Raw genomic sequence first — 18,968 nt, forward strand, 5'->3', positions numbered from 1 at the left:
ACAGAACGCAGCCCAGCATCTCGGTACTTGAAGATAAGTTTGTTACAGAGGGGGAGACTTTTGAGGCGCTATAATGCCAGTAGTGAATCCCTTTTTGTTTTAACCTGCACCATGGTGCATACAGAGACGTGGATCTTTGACATTTCCTTTTTAAACAGTTTCTTTAAATTGTACCGAGTACTGGGTCTTCTCATCTTTCCAGGTCAGAAAATTTCCCAAAGCAATTAGATCTGAAGACTGAGATGGCTCTGGAAGGATTTGAAGTCGTATCTGTGTCGATTTAACCATGTGTTTTAAATCATCGTCCAAAGGGATCTCCCAGTTTTCTGGTGGAGTCCATGTTGCCACACGCCTCAGGATATTTTGGAGGTAATATAGACACAAAACCACCAGGAGTATTCCTTGTCCCAGTTGAAATCCTTGTTGAGTTTATCAAATTTCACATTTATATTTGTAATGGTAGGGCATTACACGTGCAGAAGAGGCTTTTTCTGAGTACGCCTTCTAAACAGCAACACATAGCATGTACAGAGAGTGGCTATTTGTTGTTACAGAGACTTTGGTAACCCAAGATGCCATTGTCTGCTGTATTTTCTGCAGTGAACATTGGATTTCTTTCATCTTCTTTATGATCCTGCTCACTCTATTGTAGAAAGATAATCTAGTTGGGTCCTGGTCCAGTAGGCTGGTGTGTCCAGTCACATGTATTCATTAAGTGAACAGAATTGCTTGTATTACCAATTAGAAGTTAAAACTTTGATAGATCTAAAAAGAAAAAAAAACACAAACAAACATTTCAAAGAGAAAGTTTTGGTACCAGTAATTGGGCCTCCTGGGATTTTGAAAAATAAAAAATCTTAAAATTAAATTTTTCTACTTACTATGTGATGCGACAGACTGGCGACCTGTCCAGGGTGTACCCCGCCTCTCGCCCGGAACGTTAGCTGGAGATAGGCACCAGCATCCCTCCCGACCCCACTGAGGGACAAGGGTGTTCAGAAAATGGATGGATGGATGGATGGATACTTACTATGTGAATGTACTCATATTAAAAGTTGGATTTTTTTCAGAGTGTATGGGAGGGTTGCTATGCTGCTCAAAAAAAGATGAATTCATTTGAATAAATTCCAAGTCCTTCTTTACCAAAGGCACCAACAAACTTATACACACACCCTCAACTATCTTTTTAAATCAAACAGTGTTTCGGCTTAAGGTAAATTAGAAATTCCTTACAACCATTTTAAATGAAACATTGCATATTTTTAATTTAAAAATAACTCCAGGGTCATTACTTTCATTGATTCAGGTTCAGTCAAACTTGCTGCCTCTAGTGGTAGTCACTGGTAGTGACGTAGGGAGTGATCAGAGCTACATGTGCAGCCCACCGGATTATGTCCCAACCCAAAGCCAAGCTGACCTCTGACCTTAAAGGCCAGAGAAGACACACGTTAGGTGATAAGTGAAGCACAAGCCCCATTGTGCAGAAAGTCCCCCTGTCCATTTATTGACTTCCTAAAGGATCCATTATGGAGGTGATTTACGAGATCTACGGCCCGCACCCCAGCAGGCGCTTCTGAGGCCGACGGCTCTCTGACTGCTCCATTCAGAGCACATCTGCGCCAATGGAGGCAGCATTTGATTTATCAGAGAATGGACGGAAGCTGGGCCACACCACCCCGAGTGTTTGTTCAAAGCCAACATGAATTTAGGAAGCAAACATGAATGCAAGGTGTCAGCAAAAGGGTCAGAGACAAAAGGTATAGACGAACTCCCTCACTGAGCATTGGCAGCAAGTCACTAAGTCTTTGAAAATATACTCTCAGATGGGCAAAAGGGGCAGAATTTTACAAAAAAAGAGAGAAAACTTTTAGAATGAGAAACCCAATAAATTCTTAAATCTGCGTTGTATTTTCTGTGACAGAAGCGGCTCAACAAAAAATCTCGTCTGCCAAATGATGTCGTCCTTCCTCTGTTTCCTGGTGGTTTCTCGCTGCACAGCAAAAACACAGAATCTCACCAAGTGTTTTTGGTCCAGTAGTTCATAGTGCACATATCCCAGGACCCTTGAAATAAGACAAAGCTGACTTACAAGTAACTTTTCAGGTAGATTTAGGATCTTGTTTTGAGTCAACAATTCCTTAATTTTGATGAAAAAGCAATAGTTCCACTAGCCGGTTATTTCACTTCTAACATGGGAAAAATGTCTTGATATAAGTGAAATAATCTCCCAAAGGAACTTTTTCAACAGTATTAAAGAATTACTGACTTAAAACAAGCTCCTATATAGTCAAAAAGTAGTACTTCAAGTGTATTTTTATATTTGTACTAGAAACACATATAGAACTGATTAAAATCACTAAACTGAACACATCAACTAGATTTAATCATATTTTCAAATTTATTGGTATTTATTGATCCTCTCACTGAACAAGAACTAAAATAATCCTGCCAATACAGACAGTTTTTTTTTTTTTTTTTTTTTAAACAATTTGTAATTTATTGTGTCCTTTGGACCTTGTTCATTTATTTACTCCAGAAAAGACATCCACAGTTGGCCAACTTGCATAAAAACCCCTCAGTCTGGTAGATCCATTACACTTAGTCGCGTTTCCTTTATCTACGCCTCGCAACAAAAGTAGATTTAACAAGTAGATCGCTCTGAACTGATAACTGAGACACCCAGTAAAGCAGCCCTCCCTCTGGTGAGCTTTGTTTGACTAATACAGCCCAGGTCAGGCTGGAAGCTGGAAGAATAACAACTCAGGATTACAAAGCTGCTCAGGTGCGCCATACACCTCAAACTCATGTCCACTGGAGCAAAGCTTCCATCTGATAAGTCAACACAATCACATAGCTGCACAGCACCGAGTTAGGCTTCAGCAAATAGGAGGCTGAGGAGCTGGTGAATTAAACCTTTTGAGTTATCAAAACGCACTAAGATGCAACAGAAAAAAGCAGCTCTTTAAACTGAAAGTGTTCAGAAAAAGGAAATGGATGAAAAATAAAAGGCTGGTTTTAGGAGTTCTTTAATCTGCACTTTGGTATAAATATTACACCAGTGTTACAAACTATTCTTTATTTCTTGTTTGATCATTTTGTGATTTTAGACTGTCATACTTTTTTTCATCTTGTATGGAAAATTGGAAAATTGGCTTTTCCCTTTACAAAATCATAGTAAAGATTAGCATAGAAAAAACATTTAAAATTCTAATGTAAAAAAATGCTAATGTAAACTTTTGAACGTAGTAGCTCTGTGTCGTGTAAGCGGGCATGGGCCGGTTACTGGCATCAAAGTATAAGAGTTTTAAGAAGTTTAAAAGAGTTAATGGGATACAACAATTAGTCTTTTCTAGACCAACACCAGTATCTGGTATTGTTAGGGATCTGACTGGTCAATTTGAATTTTTATCAATTTCAATGTAATTCAGAAAAAGATTTAAAAAATTTGCAGGTGTTTTGATAAAGAAAAGTACATGAAACAATTAATAGAGATTATGATATTCATGCATTAAATTATGATTTTTCTTCTCAAAATTGAATCTATGGATCAAAAAAATGATTGTCGCCTGTACTATTAATGTATTTACTCAACAGAAAAAATGCACAAAAAATGTAACGGTATTTGAACAAGTAATTACTGAATTACACAACTCCAATCTCATGAACCACTCATAGGTGCAGCTGTAATTTAAACACCTTTTAATGACATAGCAGGAAACAGGAGGGAGCAACTTTAAGTTTTGGAATGACACCATCTGTTAACGCCTCGTCTCCGCTGTTAAAGCTGAAAGAAGCGTAAAAACATTTTCCATAATCCTGGTTAAAAAAACAGGATTATGGAAATTAAAGGAATCCCACTTATGTCTTGCTACATGTAAAATTACAGCTAGCAAGCTACAAGCAGCTTGTCTGTCAAGCAGTTGGCTGCAGGTTAGGTACAGCAGCAGATAGCCTTGCTAATTAACCCAGTAAAATCAATAACTAAATTTAGAAGGGATTATCTCAAAATATCCAGGTAAGGCTATCAAAATGAACGTAACTCTTTTTGTAGCTTTTTTTAAACAATATATTTGAGCAGAAGTAGGAATAATTGTTGCTTTTCTCATTTTAAAACAGAAAAGCAAACTACGTTCTGTTTTTTTTGTTCCTCAGCGTTCTCAAGCTGAGAGAATCTGACACCGGTCCACGCCAAGAGTCAAAGCGGGTCACTATAAAACTATAAAACTAAAAGCAGAGGGTATTTTGATTTCAGTCTGCAGACTGAAACCCGGAGAGCTCAGAGAGTCAGCATGTGTCGGCATTCTGGTTGTAAATGGACCACAGGCTGACGCGCTGGTCCTTGGACCCAGCAGCCAGCAGTCTTTGCCTGGGTTCCTGGTGATCAGAGAAGGCCACGCTGAGCACCATGTCCGTGTGGTACTGAAGGACCGCCAGCGGCCGCAACTTCTTCCAGCCGAACACTCGCACTCGGTGGTCCCAGCCCGCGGATGCCAGCAGCCGCCCGTCGCCCCTGACGCAGAGCTGAGAAACGCCGGGATTGACCAACGTCACGTAGTCCTGGAGCTGCAAAACCACAGAGACAAAGGCCTTCAGCAAACAGTTTGCTTGAATAGAATGAGAAATATTTGCATTTGCAGCACCTCCGTGTGTTTGAAGAGTACATTAACAAGTAGTTTCTTTGAGGAGACCGTCTGATCAGAATAAAACCAAACAAACCGAGAATTTGAGGACGAAAAGCAAAAGTAAACAGAAAACACACATTAGTAAGATAAAAATTAGGTCAATAAATCACTAAGTCACTTCGCTCCAGGGAAAGCGTGGCCAACGAAAACACACACACCGAGATGCTATCAGCTGATACGATGACGGAGGTCCAGGCGCGAGGGCTGGAGGTCTGTTGAACCTGGCCGTAAACTCCCAGGACTCAATCATCGGCCATAAAACATTACGGCGCGAGAGCCCCGAGGAAATCTCTCAGAGTCCCACTATTTGCTTTGGAGTTAGCGCTGCTGGGTTGGGGCGCAGGAGGGAACTGGGGGTGGGGAAACTGAGTTACCTGTGTCACTGCGAAAAGAAAAAAAAAATAGTAGAAGACCTTTCACTGAAAAACTCATTTGCAGAAACTCAGCTGCTTCAAGCGTCTCTGATGAATTACGTTCTGGTCAGCAGGTGAAGACTGCTGATGAATACGCTGGTGTAGCTTCTGCCTGCTAAAGATTAGCCACAGCCCCCCCTCGTCTCCCGCGCCATCTCCCTGTGATCTACTGTCCCAAGGACTGTATCAATCTCTCTAAAAGGGCAACTTTCTGACATATTATAACGAATGACTCAGATCGGTATCTGGAGGGCCTGCTGTGGCGGGGCATTCCTGCAGAGAGAACGTGCTCTTTCTGCAGCGCGGGGATATCTGCCGGATCGCTACATGGGCTGCGAACATCTGGACGTGGGAGCAGAAATCAAACTGGACAGCGTAAAATTGACTTCATAAGTTGCGTCTGGGGAGACTAATGAGCCTTGGATGGGAGGAGATGTTGGGAGAATGTATCTGCATGCGCGCTCCCGTTCTGGGCAGGAACCCGTCCGCAAGCTGCATGTGGGAGATATAAGCCAGGTACAAGATGTGAATCAAGAGGAATGCGAGAGGGAGAGAGAGAGAACAGAGAGAGGAATGTCATTGATCATAGAAAAAAGAAAAAAAGAAAGAAGTTCAAAACAGTTAGTGGTGCCATTTTTCCTATTTTGTTTTTGGTAATGAACCCTTCCCTGTTGGCATCAGTAGCGTAAAACAGTAGCTGTGTTTCCATTGACTATAAAATTGCGCAAATTGGAAATACGAAAAAAAAAAATCCTTAACAGAAACATTTCAATTTAAAAGAAAAAAAAGTTTTTGATAACTTTTTGCACTAGCATGAAGTGGATTTTTGGCCTCATCAAAATTAGTGTCTTTAGCAAAACTGAAAAGGAGACACTTTTTATGCCTCAACCAGATGAAAAGATGAAGAAGGCGACAGGAAGCGGTAGAAAGATGATGGTATGGAATGTTTTTTAATGACTTACCTCGTGAACAAACATATTTGCTTATTATAATTGTCTCTTAACTGATGTTGACACCGCAATCTGAGAAATGATGTTTTTTTTTTTTTTTACATTAGCGGAATATCAAAAAAGTTCTGCACATGTTTGTAATGAAAACAAGTGCGCGATCATATAGGCAGAAAACCAGATCCTGAGAGAAGTATGGTAGTTACAGTCATGTGATCAACAACCAGCTGCTACTACTGATGGAGAAGACGAAGAAGACAACAGGAAGTGGTAGGAGGATGTTTGGCGCAGCATGTTTTTCAATGACTTATTGTGTGAATGAGCATATTGTGTGAATTTTTAGTTTCTTATTCGACGGAAACACCGCAATTTGTAAAATTGTGTCCTAAGCAAAATATCAACAAAGTTTTGCACACATTTGTAATGAAAACTAGTGTGTGCCCATTCAGACAGAACAAGATGGGTAAACAGATCCAGAGAAAAGCAGGGGAGTTAGAGATTGTTCTGAGCTTTGTTATTACCTCAGGTATGTGGTATGCCCCTACCTCTCCCCATCTGGTCTGCATTAGAGGCCTGATAATGATGGGTTTAAGTGTCTGTTTTTGTTTGTTTTGCTTCCCATAGTTTGTGTCAGGAAAAGGCATTTGTTTCATTTAAGGGTCAACTGCAGGCGGTAAATGGCTAATGATTGCAGTAATGGTCAGTCAGCGAGGCCGCCTCGTTAATTGTTTTTACTTTCTATCCAAGAGAGAGAGAGAGAGCGGAGAGGAAAACTGCTACTCGGAAGAAAGGTCGTCCTGTGTCATTATTTAAAATGAAAGATGCCCGTGTGCAGCGGCGAATGCAGTCCCCCCCGGCTGCTGTGTCGCTGTTTATTGGGGGATTTCTTGTGGCAACAGTCCCTGGACTAAACACACGAGGGGGAAACAAGCATCTAAAAGATTAAGTTACTAAATAAATTAAATTAAATGCTCTACAAAATGAACTTAGTAAAACAAAAAAAAACTAAACAGAAAAGGAAAAATGTGGGTTATTATAAGCTTGCTGTATAAAAGCATTAGAAAAACTAACATCAATCCAACATCAAACTTTTTTTTTTCACATGGTATACCAGCCAGTAGAATTATGCTCTTAGAATAAGGCTCAACATATTATGCATACCCTTCACATTTGGAAAAAATAAGTTCTACTGCAGCAGCATAATCCCACATCTGACAGATGTAGGAAAACCCCAAACTTTCATTTGACATTTTTTCAGTGAGTGAAAAAAAAAAAAAAAAAAGAAAATCACTGGTGACACAATTATTGTTCAGCCTAGCAATTTCTTCAAAATAAAGTTTTTTTCTTTTTTTTGTTTACATTTCGTATTTTACTTAGAAGACGAATAGGCAAAAGGATTATAGAAACTTATTTAAGCCTAGAAGAGCAATAATTAGGAAGTTTAACACAACTGGAACTGAGACACAGAAGGTTGTACAAGTTTAGTGTCTAAACTTATTTTGAGAAGGTTGTAAAAATTTTCAGTTGACATTTAAAATTTCTAAATAAAAGCACAGAGCAGGAAAAGTCAAATCTAGTTATCAACCAATTTTTTTGTTATTTTTATCATCTTATGCCTACTATTAGCTCCTTGGATATCCATCTTTTTACTTAAATATTCTGTATATCTTTTTGCTGAGATAATTTCACTGTCTTATTTTTTTACCTTAGGGATTAAATCTGAGTATTGAAAACGTGGAGTTGACTAACAACCAGGCCTCACTCTGTTGGGCCGAGTGGCTGTAACAGGGACAAACGAACATCTTACTTCGTACTTCGTACTGTGTGTGTGTGTCACAGGACGCAGACACACACACACACACACACACACGAACGTTGCAGGTTTAACTGTCCATTTTCCCAGAGATCACTTTAACGTAACAGCTGGATCCCACTCGCTGTGGGTCTACAAGTGTCCTGACACGAACTCACACTTCACCATCCTCTTTTGTCCCATTTCATTGGACTCGGCACACACTGAAGAAAGGGTGGCAGGTCTCAATCGCGCTCTGCTCCACTTCTCTTCCTCATCTTGGCACACGTCTTGCTGTTAACGCAGATCCACTGAAACGTCCCGTCATCGCTCACTCACTCGCGCCTAGCGGCCGGGAAGCTTTTTCGCAGGTATTCCCGACACGCCCTGTCCCTGAATCACACTCGGCGGAGGGGAGATTACAGCCTTTTGTCGCCTTGTCGGTTGACTCTGGCTGACGTGATATAAATTTGTGAAACAGGTGACCGGAGGAGAGAAGAGGAAGTATTGGGAGAGGGAAAACAATTTAGCTGCATTAGCAGAAGTGGGATAGGCCCTGTGAGGATGAAGAACATCAGGACAGCACTTCTATTTTGACAGAGAAACCGTACAGGTGACCACTGGGTGGGCATATTATTACAGTCCCATTAAAAGATGAGGAGCAGGACTTCCTGTGAAGAACAGTCATCAGTTAGAGCTAGCTGTCAGACACGACCGACTTACTCTGGAAGTCTTCCTATTGCCTTTTACAGGCCACAGCCTGCATTTTTCTCTCTCTCTCTCTTGAACAAACTCATCATTGCACTTGTCCATGCATTGAAGTGGGACAATTTGTTTCCATCTTTTGTTAAGATTAGTAGATAAAACAAGGCATCTGTCTCTTTAAGGAACTCCTGCTCTTTCTGAAGCTCCACATTTAGGAATTCATCACAGCACGGCTCCTCTATTAACAACTGAGACGTAGCTCCTTTAATGAGCTCAGCTGATGTGCAGTTCCACCAGATGTTTGCTAATTGCTGCTGACTAGTCTGAAGGAGCTGAGTGAGAAAGACACAGTTGGAAAGCTGCTCTGTGAGACGGTTTTCTTCATTTAATAATAACAATAAAAATAATTAATTATCTTTTATAATTAAAAGGTAACGGTGGTCCTTGGGCCTCTTGGTGTTTAAGGTAAAGCTACTGTATGAAACCGTGGGAGAAGGTTGAAAACTGTGTCTTGTTTCATTGCTGTTCCTGGAATGGAAATCTTAATTCATGCTTTGATTTCATCTCATCTGAATTATTGGAATGCATTTACAAATCTAAACAAATCTACTCTTGGCCAGTTGCTGATTTATTGCATTCTACAGGACTCGAGTGGTGGTGCCAATGTGTGACTTTGTAAAAACATAAAAATAAAATAAAATAAAATAAACATGTATTTGCTTCTAAAGTATTAATGAACTCAAATTATAATCAAATTATGCATTTTGTGGATTTAACAAGGAGTTAAATCCATGTATTTATATTATGTAATTTAACGGCCAGTAAACCCCCCAACACCCAAATTGCCTCACAATCCCAAAAATGCCCAGTAGAAGGGAAACAGGGCTGAAGATGATGCTTCGTTACCACGAAACAATCTGAGGCCAGCAGGGTCACACGGCAGATAAAGGCCTCTGGGAGCCATGTGCAACACATTAACCTCCAGTCCTGTGCCCATCTGTCTTTATCTGGCCCAGATAAGCTCACTTCATAGACTTCCAGTGTCATTAAATCATAACTGCGCTGTTTTGTGTCAAATTCAGTTCCCTCCTGGATTTCACTAAAACCATCCATCTGCCTCGCCCAGCCAGCTCCACTGCACTCTGTTTGGGCTTTATTGCCGGGGTAATTTGTGGGAAGTGAGATGCTGTGGCACTTGCAGTCTCCCCGGTCTTTATTGCAGCCTCCCACCGTGAACTACTGTTCCCCTTACTGCAGATGTGTTTTTTGTTTGGCTTAGGGGCCTCCAAGGTTTTGATATTTTTATTACCTCTCGCAGGTCGTCCGTCAGAAGCCGTGGCCCGGACCTGCCACCCGGCAGGACCTCCACCCCGGCCACACAGAAAATACGTCTGTGGGAAGCGCTGAGGATAGCTGTCTGGACGTCACACTGAGCTGCACTTCGGAGTAATTTAAAAGCCCCAACTGAATCCTTCCCCTCTTCCCTTGTGCTTTTCCCCCCCCTGTCATCCTCATCCTGGATTACATGCTGAATCAATATTTTGTTGCTTTAGCAAAATAAACCCCAATAACTGCTCGCCTCCTGTTTATGGCATACCAACTGAAATCCTGCGCCGTGTTTGTCTAGACACACATTCGGGGTGAGAAAATGGGAGCTCTGCAAATATTTCTAATTCGAGCGTTCATTTGTAAAAAGCCCTGGAAAGAATAATACCCCTTCGCTGGAGCAGGAGCCCACTATATCAGCCGTAGGTTCCCCTTGGCGTTGATTCATGAGGTTTGACTGAAAAATAGGAGCATTCCTATTTGCTCATGAAATCAAGAGAAAATACAGTTTCCAAATGAGGCAGAAAGTCTCTGAAGCAGGAGCTGTTATGTACAATGAATTATGGCACAAAAGCTGATGTGATCTCTTTGAGTGAGTGTGGCAGGGGCGGGGGAGTGCGAATTTGGGACTCTCACAAAAACACACGTCAGTGTGAGATGCTGCGACGTCTGCAGCATCCAAGTGTACGTACGAACAATTTCCTCCTATATTACTCTTAAAATATCAGTTAAAATTTCCGATTTTATTCGATGCACAAAGAGATTCCTCACAACAACAATTGCTATTTTTGAACATATTAACAAGGCCTATTGTGAGACTCTGTCTCAGAGTGTCTGTGGGTGGTTTGAGTCTAGAGTGACAGCCTCAGTCTGGCCCTTGGCCCCTAGTCCTGCCAACACTGTGTAACCAGCAGCTGATTTATGGCCCCTGGAGCCCCGCTGAGCCTCTTCCTCTTTGGGCCCTAATGTTTTCCAAGCAAGTAGGGCGAAAGCCAACACTCTCCTCTCCTCTGGCGCCATTTATTCATTTATTCCACTCCATGGGATTTAGATGACCACTGGGCACAACAATCAGTTAGCAGGTAGTTAAGTCTGAGCGCTCATTGATTATTCATTTTAGGAGCAGTGATGTCATGTCGTGTGTGAGCGAACAAGTTGTGGTTAAACAGGATTTAACTCATCTTTAGTGGTTGGCACCACTAACTAAAAGTTAGTTACATTAAAGCTCTAAAAACAAATATTAGTTCTGCTAACGCTAAACCGCTACACCAACCTGGTATTTAGCAGTAGCTAATGCTAAAGAGCTAACTTTAATTAAAATATCTGCCCTTGAAAGACTATAATCATCAGTCTCCAACTTCATTTTGAGATTATAATTTACATGTTCTACAATGTCCTTGGATATTTTGTTTGTTTATATTGTTTTCTTTACTGAGTTTTATTTTGTTCTTGTACATTTCTTGTTTGAAATAAAGTTATGAGGAGAAAAAAATAGAGAAAGAAAGGGAGACAGAATGTGAGGAGAGGAAAAAAGTAAAAAGTCTTCACTCTTTTCAAAATAAGAGCATGAATATAAATGTCCACTTGAAAAGTTCTTAACTGTCCAAACAGATGTTAATCTTTATTCAACTGAAAGTTTACAAACCAGCAAAGTAATTTAGTGCTTTATAATTCATCCAGAAAAGTTCAATTAGGGGAAACTAAGCACAGAAACGGTTCCAAGGAAGCAAAAGTGCTAAACGAAAAATAAGTTCCACTATTAGCGCACTAGCGAAAGTATGCTCACCCATGCTAATATATTAAAACAAGGACAAACTCTCTATGGACTTCAGTTTGTTTGTTTTGTTTTACTTCCTAGCATGGTTAGTATTACTGCAGCAAACTTAATATTCTGACCTTCCTCCAAACATTTCCACTTCAAAAATGTCACCTGACTCGGAGTTTGAAGGCTCAGTTGGATAAAACAATCCCACTGTGATCTGTTGGAAGTGTTGCTCTATTGCAGCAAAATACAGTTTCAATTTCCTTACATCTGCTTACGTCCTTGGATTAATTTTTTAAGGAACTCACTAAAACTGAAAGTAGCTAACACAAAGGTCTTCTTCCCACAGTAACAACTTCCACACTGAGGAGAGCTTTTGTTGGTACAACAAAATTGTTCCTGCTTGTCAGTCATTGTTTACGGTTGGAGGTGAGAAGTGGAAAATGTCCCGCTACTTGATGGTTTCTTTGTGCTTCTCTAATTCATAATATTAAAAAATAATTTAGCTAGCTGTAAGTAATGCATAAAGTTGATACTGAGACGCTGATGCTATACTGTGAATAAACAAGGATATCTATGATTAAAGACGAGAAGCTGAAGGCTCAGAAACTGATGAAGGGAATAAAAATAAATGTATAGATGGTAACTGCTAACTGTAAACGGTCAAAAATGATGAATAAAGGGATTGGATAAGTCAGAAAGTAGCAACACATCTTCAGGATCTCCAGAGCTGCAGCCTAAACAACAAACACGACCAGATCAGCCGGATAAGCCCCGAGCCTCCTAACCTGTATGTGGTTCTGGCCGTCCAGCATCCATGAAGAGAGCTGCTTCTCGCAGGAGCCCGATACGCCCCTCAGACTGCCGGGGTTAAAGGTCAGGCACATGATGGGCTCGGGGTGGGCTTTGACACGGCTCAGCTCGGACCTCTGGGTTACGTCCCACAGCAACAGGGAACCGTCCTCGTATCCAGCGAACAGGAGCGGTCCGAGACCCGAGTCAGGCTGCAAGAGAGGGGAGGAAGACGGGAGAGAGGGAGGAGGGACAGCAGGAACGGAGGGAGAGCGACGCAAGTTAAGACGTGAGATGAGAACGGGGGTTTAGAAAGCCATAAAAAAAGAAAAAAAAGAAAAAAAAAGAACTAGTGTAGTGCTGGGAGCTGAGAGGAGCAGAGGTTATCAGTCTGGAAGCTCCGGCTGACACTCAGAGACGTTGTGGCCTCCATTCGTCAGCCAGCTGCTCTCTGCAGCACAACAGTATCATTTTATCCATCATTTGACACTTTTTGTCGTCTATCAATGCACAAAATGCAATTAGTATTTTAATCTGCCCTAGTCGGACTAAGATTTTGACATGGTAGACCTTCAAATTTGGATGTTTTTTTTGTGTGTGTGGGGGGGGGATTTTATGTCTTAAGGTTGTAAAATAATGTTTCTTTTTTTAAATTGAATCCCAAAAAACTTACAACTATGACTACAGCAAAAGATTGATCTCATGCCACACATTTCAGATTTTAATTACAAAGAAATGGCCAATTTTGTGCTTGTCTGTGGCATAATGTCAAAAATATTTAAAAGACATGGGCGCCTTTTAATACTCCCTGTAGGAGTGAGCGATATGGACTTAAAGTTGTATCATAACATTTTGCGACTTCATGGCTTCATTAGAGTAATCATAGTCTCACAAAAGCTGCTCTTGAAAAACATCCCTACTTGTAACACCAGTCAGAAGTATATTTTTTATCACTGAAATGCACTATAAGAACATTTAATGATATTTTCAAATCTATTCACACACCTTTGTGGGGAGGAAAATAGGAAAAACAACAATCTTGATCATGTGGACAGCTTCAGCTTTTTTTAAAAAACATAGTTATTTGGAATTCATCGTGACAATGTTAAATCAAAATCACGATAAGGAATTTATCATGATAAATAATAAACGATACGATAAATGCCCACTCCTTATTCCCTGGACAGTATATGACCTACAGGAGAACAAGAATGAAGCACAACATGTATTTCTATTAAAAGGGTAAATCTTGTGCAGTTATAAGCACATGGTAGAGTTGAGATGTTATCTAATATAAGTAAATAATAAAGAGTAATTCAACTGACACTGGGAGGAAAAGACTGAAACAGAAAGAGTGAAAAGAGGTTTAGGATTCATTGTAACACCGTCGTCTTTTTCTTGAGGTCCCAGTTTCTTATGAATAAACAGAAAATAAAATAAAAACACAATTTCTTATGTTAAGTTTGAACACACCACAGCAAACACACACCTGGTCGGGCAAAGCCTTGAACTTTGTCGAGCCTTATGAAAGGTCAGCGCTAGATCAGGACTTCAGATGATCGAGGAATAAACTCAGATACTCGGCGCTGCACTGGCTCTACCTTTTGCTTTTAAAATAACACCAGGCCTTAAGAAGAAGATGAAGAAAAAAAAAAACGCAGTACCACGCAGAAGCCAGGAGGGAAAAAAATTTTTTCCATATGTGCACGGAGACCACGTCAGCCATTTTTCATCCATGTTCAAGTCCTCTCCTCTGTTATCGCTCCATATTTCTCCTCTTCCAGCTTGAAACAAATTATAGACAGAGTCGTGTACTCCTTCCAAACACATCAGCGGAGGACGAACACGGAGGGATTATGAAAACAAATAAAAACAAGTGAAAATCAGTGGCCCCCCGTCCCCTGCTTGCCGGCAGGGACCGGGCCAAGCGATCCAGATTGGGGGCCCAGCGTTTCACTTAAGCGAAGGACCTCCTTGATTGATGATGTCATGGGTCGGAGGTCGGGGAACCCTGGGTAGACACCTAATTCATTATATCCTCCACAGGCCTTTCTACAAGAGGGCTCTCTCTGCTGGAGTGGGGCTGGGGCACTGGGTGGAGATTCATCACAGGAGAACAGCTGCAAAGAAGAGAAGACGGACCAGAGGACGGCAGCGTGCCGGGGAAACAGAAGTGGTGCAGATTTTACCCAGTGTTTCACTGGTTAAAATGAAATTGGATTACAACTCTTACAACAAGATTAAGAAACTGCTGGTTTCTTTTACATTAAAAAGAAATGTCTGAACTGTCAACTCAGTGGGAATGTTTGAAGTATTATAATCGTTAGTTGCTCTGACAGGTTAATCGGATAAGAAAAATTAGCACATTCTACAGATTTTTCATCTGACCACTTAAGTCTTTTTAATTGTATATTACCAAATGCAAATGAACAAATACAACAGTTCATTTCATTTCACTTCATAAACTGCAATGACAGCGTAACGTCATTGAATTTGAGCAGGGCGAAGCTAAAGCTGTGCCACGTTTTTATCTTAAGTGCAAAGTGTCTACGTATTTTGTAAAGTTTTGGCTTAATTAATGCTTTGAGTGTTGTTTTGACATATCCTGTCACTCAAAGTGATGCTAAGACATAAAACTAATCTTCTTGTTCAGCTTTTAATCAGACACCTCAATGTTCTGGGATAAAAAAAACAGGCCAGTGTACGGGACTGATCACCACTTTATCCATGTTTCCCTCTTGGCGTGACGTGTCTTTGGTGATGGCCAGTGTCGGTTGTGCCAAACATGTCTTTCAGAATTGAGGCGCAAAAGTTTAAGTCTGGTTTCTTCAGATCATAACATTACTTTTCCTAACCCTAACCATCACATACCTAACCCTAACCCTATCCAACACTCAATTCATACCTTAGCCCTAACTCTGACCCCTGACCCAAAAATAGGGTTTCCCCTTGTGGGTACCAGGCTCTGGTCCCCACAAGGAGCAATTGGTCCCCACAACGTAGTATATGTCAGGAAAATCATCCCCACAAGGTATTACGCACAAACGCACGCACACACGCACACACAGCTAGAGAAAGATGCTGTTCTCTCCTCTGACAGTATTTGGTTCTGGTTCTATTTGAGTCATTATAGCAGGGAAGGAATCCCTGATAAACGAACTTCTTTTAATTATTTTTGTCCCTCTCATTTAACCCTGTTTAATGGCTCTGAGAAAACAATCCTTCAGTTAACTGAATAAACAAACAGTATATTTTGTGCCACAGAGCTCTCCATAAAACTTTAACGGAGCTTAGCCTTTACTGTCACCCTGGCATGTTTTTGCACACTGAATAAATGTGTGAATTTGTCTATCTGCTTATGAAGTACAGATTATAGAGCAACATCCACCTTAAAAGGAGAAAACATCTGAAATGTCTTTATGTAAAGGTGAAATTTGACCACACAACAGCTTATAAACGTATCGGTTTCTCACTAAATAATTTCTGTTTCATTTACTTACTGTAGCCAACTACTGTTTTCTTTGTTTATGCACTAATATTCTTTCTGTGCAGTGGAGTTATTTTATTGTTCATAATTTGAAAGAAAGAAAAAAAACATTTCCAAAAAATTATATGAGGTAGTCAATAGTAACAATTAACATTATAATAGGTATTTCATACTTCTCCAGCTCTATTGGGACTTTTGATAGGCTATTTATTTACACCTCACAGGATTTAAAAAGTAGAAATTAATAAAACCAAAAGAAAAAAAAAGTAATGATAAACCTTGATGTAAATTGAATAAAACATGATATGAGGTAAGTAAAGAGATCTCAGTCATGATCACATTTTAAAGATTTGATCACCTAGGAAAGGGATAGCTGGATGAAAGATAAGTTGTAAGGAGTTTTGTTCTGATAAACATTAACATTTTTTTAAAATTTAAAGCGATTAAAAAGGTTGGCTGCAGAAGGTGACACAAGCAAATGCTGGATGGAATAAAAATATGCTAATATGAAGGTAATTATGTTTTTTATTTCTTAAATCTAAGGAGAACCAGAAATGTATTTTTTAGGTCCAAGTGAAAACGTAGTTCACTTTAACCCATGAACAAGCCTGAGTTGTTGATGTCGCGGCGCAGGCCTCGGGCGGGAGCTGCTTCCACATAAGGAACCAATCGTTTCCTGTGGTCGTCGTTCAGCTCCCGCCACCATGTGATGGCCACGAGGCAGCGAGGTGATGAGCTCAGAGTGATGGATATCTGTAAAAGGAACATTTCCTTTTTCCCAGCCGGCCTGCGCTCACATCAGAAGCCTCGCACGTCGTACATCACCACCGTCCCCGCGGCCAGGGCCCGGCGTCCTCGCGCCAGTCAAAGCCACATGTGGAGCCACTTTTGATTGTTCGCTCCATCAAAGCCGATTCTCCTGAGTCGCAGCCGATCAGATGGGGAGGGATAAAACAGCATACACCTCAATTTTTAAGATTGAGTCCATTCCCTGGAGTTCTTTCGCATTTTGTGGACTTTAATGAGTCTTACTGGGTTTTTAGGTAACAAAGCATATTAATAGCGGTGAGAGTAATTGATGTACATGGATGCTGCATGTACATGGATGCTGCACCACATATGGTTTACATACCGATCACTGATCTTCAGAAATGCTGACCTGCTGATAACGATTTTTTTGTCTGAAAAAACAAAAAAATTGCTAAGGTGAGACTACTGTTAACCACTGATGTGCAGATGTGGTGGAAGGGTCTGTCTGTCTGTCTGTCTGTCTGTCTGTCCTCTCCCACAGCAGAGCAACGGGCTTTTTCAAAGGCCTTAAGCTGGATATTGTTTTTTTTTATGAAATTATCGGCCGATTGGTGATTTCCCAAAATTAAGGAAATCGGGGCCAACTTACCAGTGTAACCCTAGATTAAAGCATAGTCTTGTGTTGGAATGTCCTAATCAAAGGCCAATCTAAATCTAATTGGGAATGTCTGGAAAGACTTGACATGTAATCTGCTTCCAATGAGACTGATCTGCAAACAAACAGTCAAAAATGTAAGAGTCTGGACTCTGCATATGGGCTGATGTGAGCAAATACTTTATGTTATAGAAACTTCTGCCAGATTTGATTTATTAAAGTATTTCCCTGGGCAGGTGGGAGGGGCTAAAATATTGTAAAATGCTCACCTTTTAGATTTTTGTAGATCTTGAAAATGACATGGGGAAATACACATTTTCCTTCAACATTTAGTGCACAATTATGCACTAAATGTGCATAATTTAGTAGTATCATATTAATACTCCTAATATAATATTCCAATGTAAAAAACAACAAAACCATATAAATTTTATACTACGCTGTTAATCACGTTTATGATTGTAAAGTTACAAAATGTGAAAAATGTTCCTGGATTGTGAAGACTTTTACCAGGGATTGCATCTCCAGCACTACAGCAGGATTTATTTTAAGAGAATAAAATAATACAAAGTGAAACAGAACAATGTTGTTTAATGCTGCTTTGAATCAGTTCTGCTTCACAAAAGGTCTTGTAGGCTGACAGTAAAACTTCTGGTGAGTCTGTTTGTAGAAATAAGAAGGACCATCACTGTTAAATGACAAGAGGTGGATGATGAGAGGAGTGACGGAGAGAAGAGGTCCTTGTGGGCGGGGCCACTGCCTCCAGCTTTGTGGGTCAGAGGAAGAAGTGGGCAGCTCATAAACATTTGACGTGGAGAGACGTTTCTTTCTTTTGACTTATTAAACGAGTGAGTTAGACAGAGAAGGAAGGATCTGTGTACAATCATAAAGTATGTTTTCCACTAAATAAATGTAGCAGGGGAGTAAGGGTGCGTCTCTTCAGGAATCCCCATAAAATGATTTAGAGTCACCTGAGCCTGTTTAGCTTTGAAGTCAGGCAGCTGCCTATGCTGTATTACATTGATGTTATATCATTTATAATCCTATAATTGATCATTTGGTTTCTTGGCACTCAGCACGGAGTCAGCACCAGTTCATAAATCAGGAGACGAAAAGTAGGCGCAGCAAGCAGAATCAAAGCAAAACAAAGAAGGTTTTGGAAACAAACTCGTCGACACGCTGTGAAACAGACCGTCACCTGTTTGTGTGCGTCTGTTTTTTTTTTTGTTTTTCTTTTATTTTAATAGCGCTCGGATTGAAAAGACGCAGGCCTCCCGGAAGCCTGCCCAGCCGTAGTTTTAAACACGATAAGCAGGGTTTTCATTTCTGTTGCCTGTAAACTTTAACAAGCTCATAAAACGCACACAAAAACAGGGAGTCTCTAACCACGGTCCCAAAACTGGGGAAAAAAAAAAAAAAAAGAAAGAAAGTCAATAATAACCGAGAAAAAAATCATAGGATCACATTAATGAGAGGAAAATAAAACAGCTCAACGGTGTCCACAAAACAAAACGAAACAAAAACGTTTTGCTCAGATCAGATTGGATATACAGCTGCAGGCTGATATATGGATGTGAACCCACGGCCTTTCCAAACGCTCTAATTACAGTGTTGGGACTGGCTGCCAGCTGAGAAGCAACGCATGGAAAAATGGCCC

At 40.5% G+C, this 18,968-nt stretch overlaps 1 protein-coding gene across 1 annotated transcript; it reads right to left on the reverse strand.

The window, feature by feature from the left end:
* Nucleotides 1-3,008: 3,008 nt before the first annotated feature.
* LOC106965023 (guanine nucleotide-binding protein subunit beta-like protein 1) lies at nt 3,009-12,706 on the reverse strand (the record flags this gene model as incomplete). Its single annotated transcript, XM_015060881.1, has 2 exons — nt 3,009-4,563; nt 12,416-12,706. Coding segments are annotated over 2 exons (570 nt in total), but the record flags the coding sequence as incomplete, so codon positions are not given.
* Between the last annotated feature and the right edge of the window lie 6,262 nt (nt 12,707-18,968).

The sequence above is a fragment of the Poecilia latipinna genome, unplaced genomic scaffold, assembly GCF_001443285.1.
Source record: "Poecilia latipinna isolate Pla-1442-1.1 unplaced genomic scaffold, P_latipinna-1.0 Scaffold1753, whole genome shotgun sequence".
Lineage (NCBI taxonomy): Eukaryota > Metazoa > Chordata > Actinopteri > Cyprinodontiformes > Poeciliidae > Poecilia > Poecilia latipinna.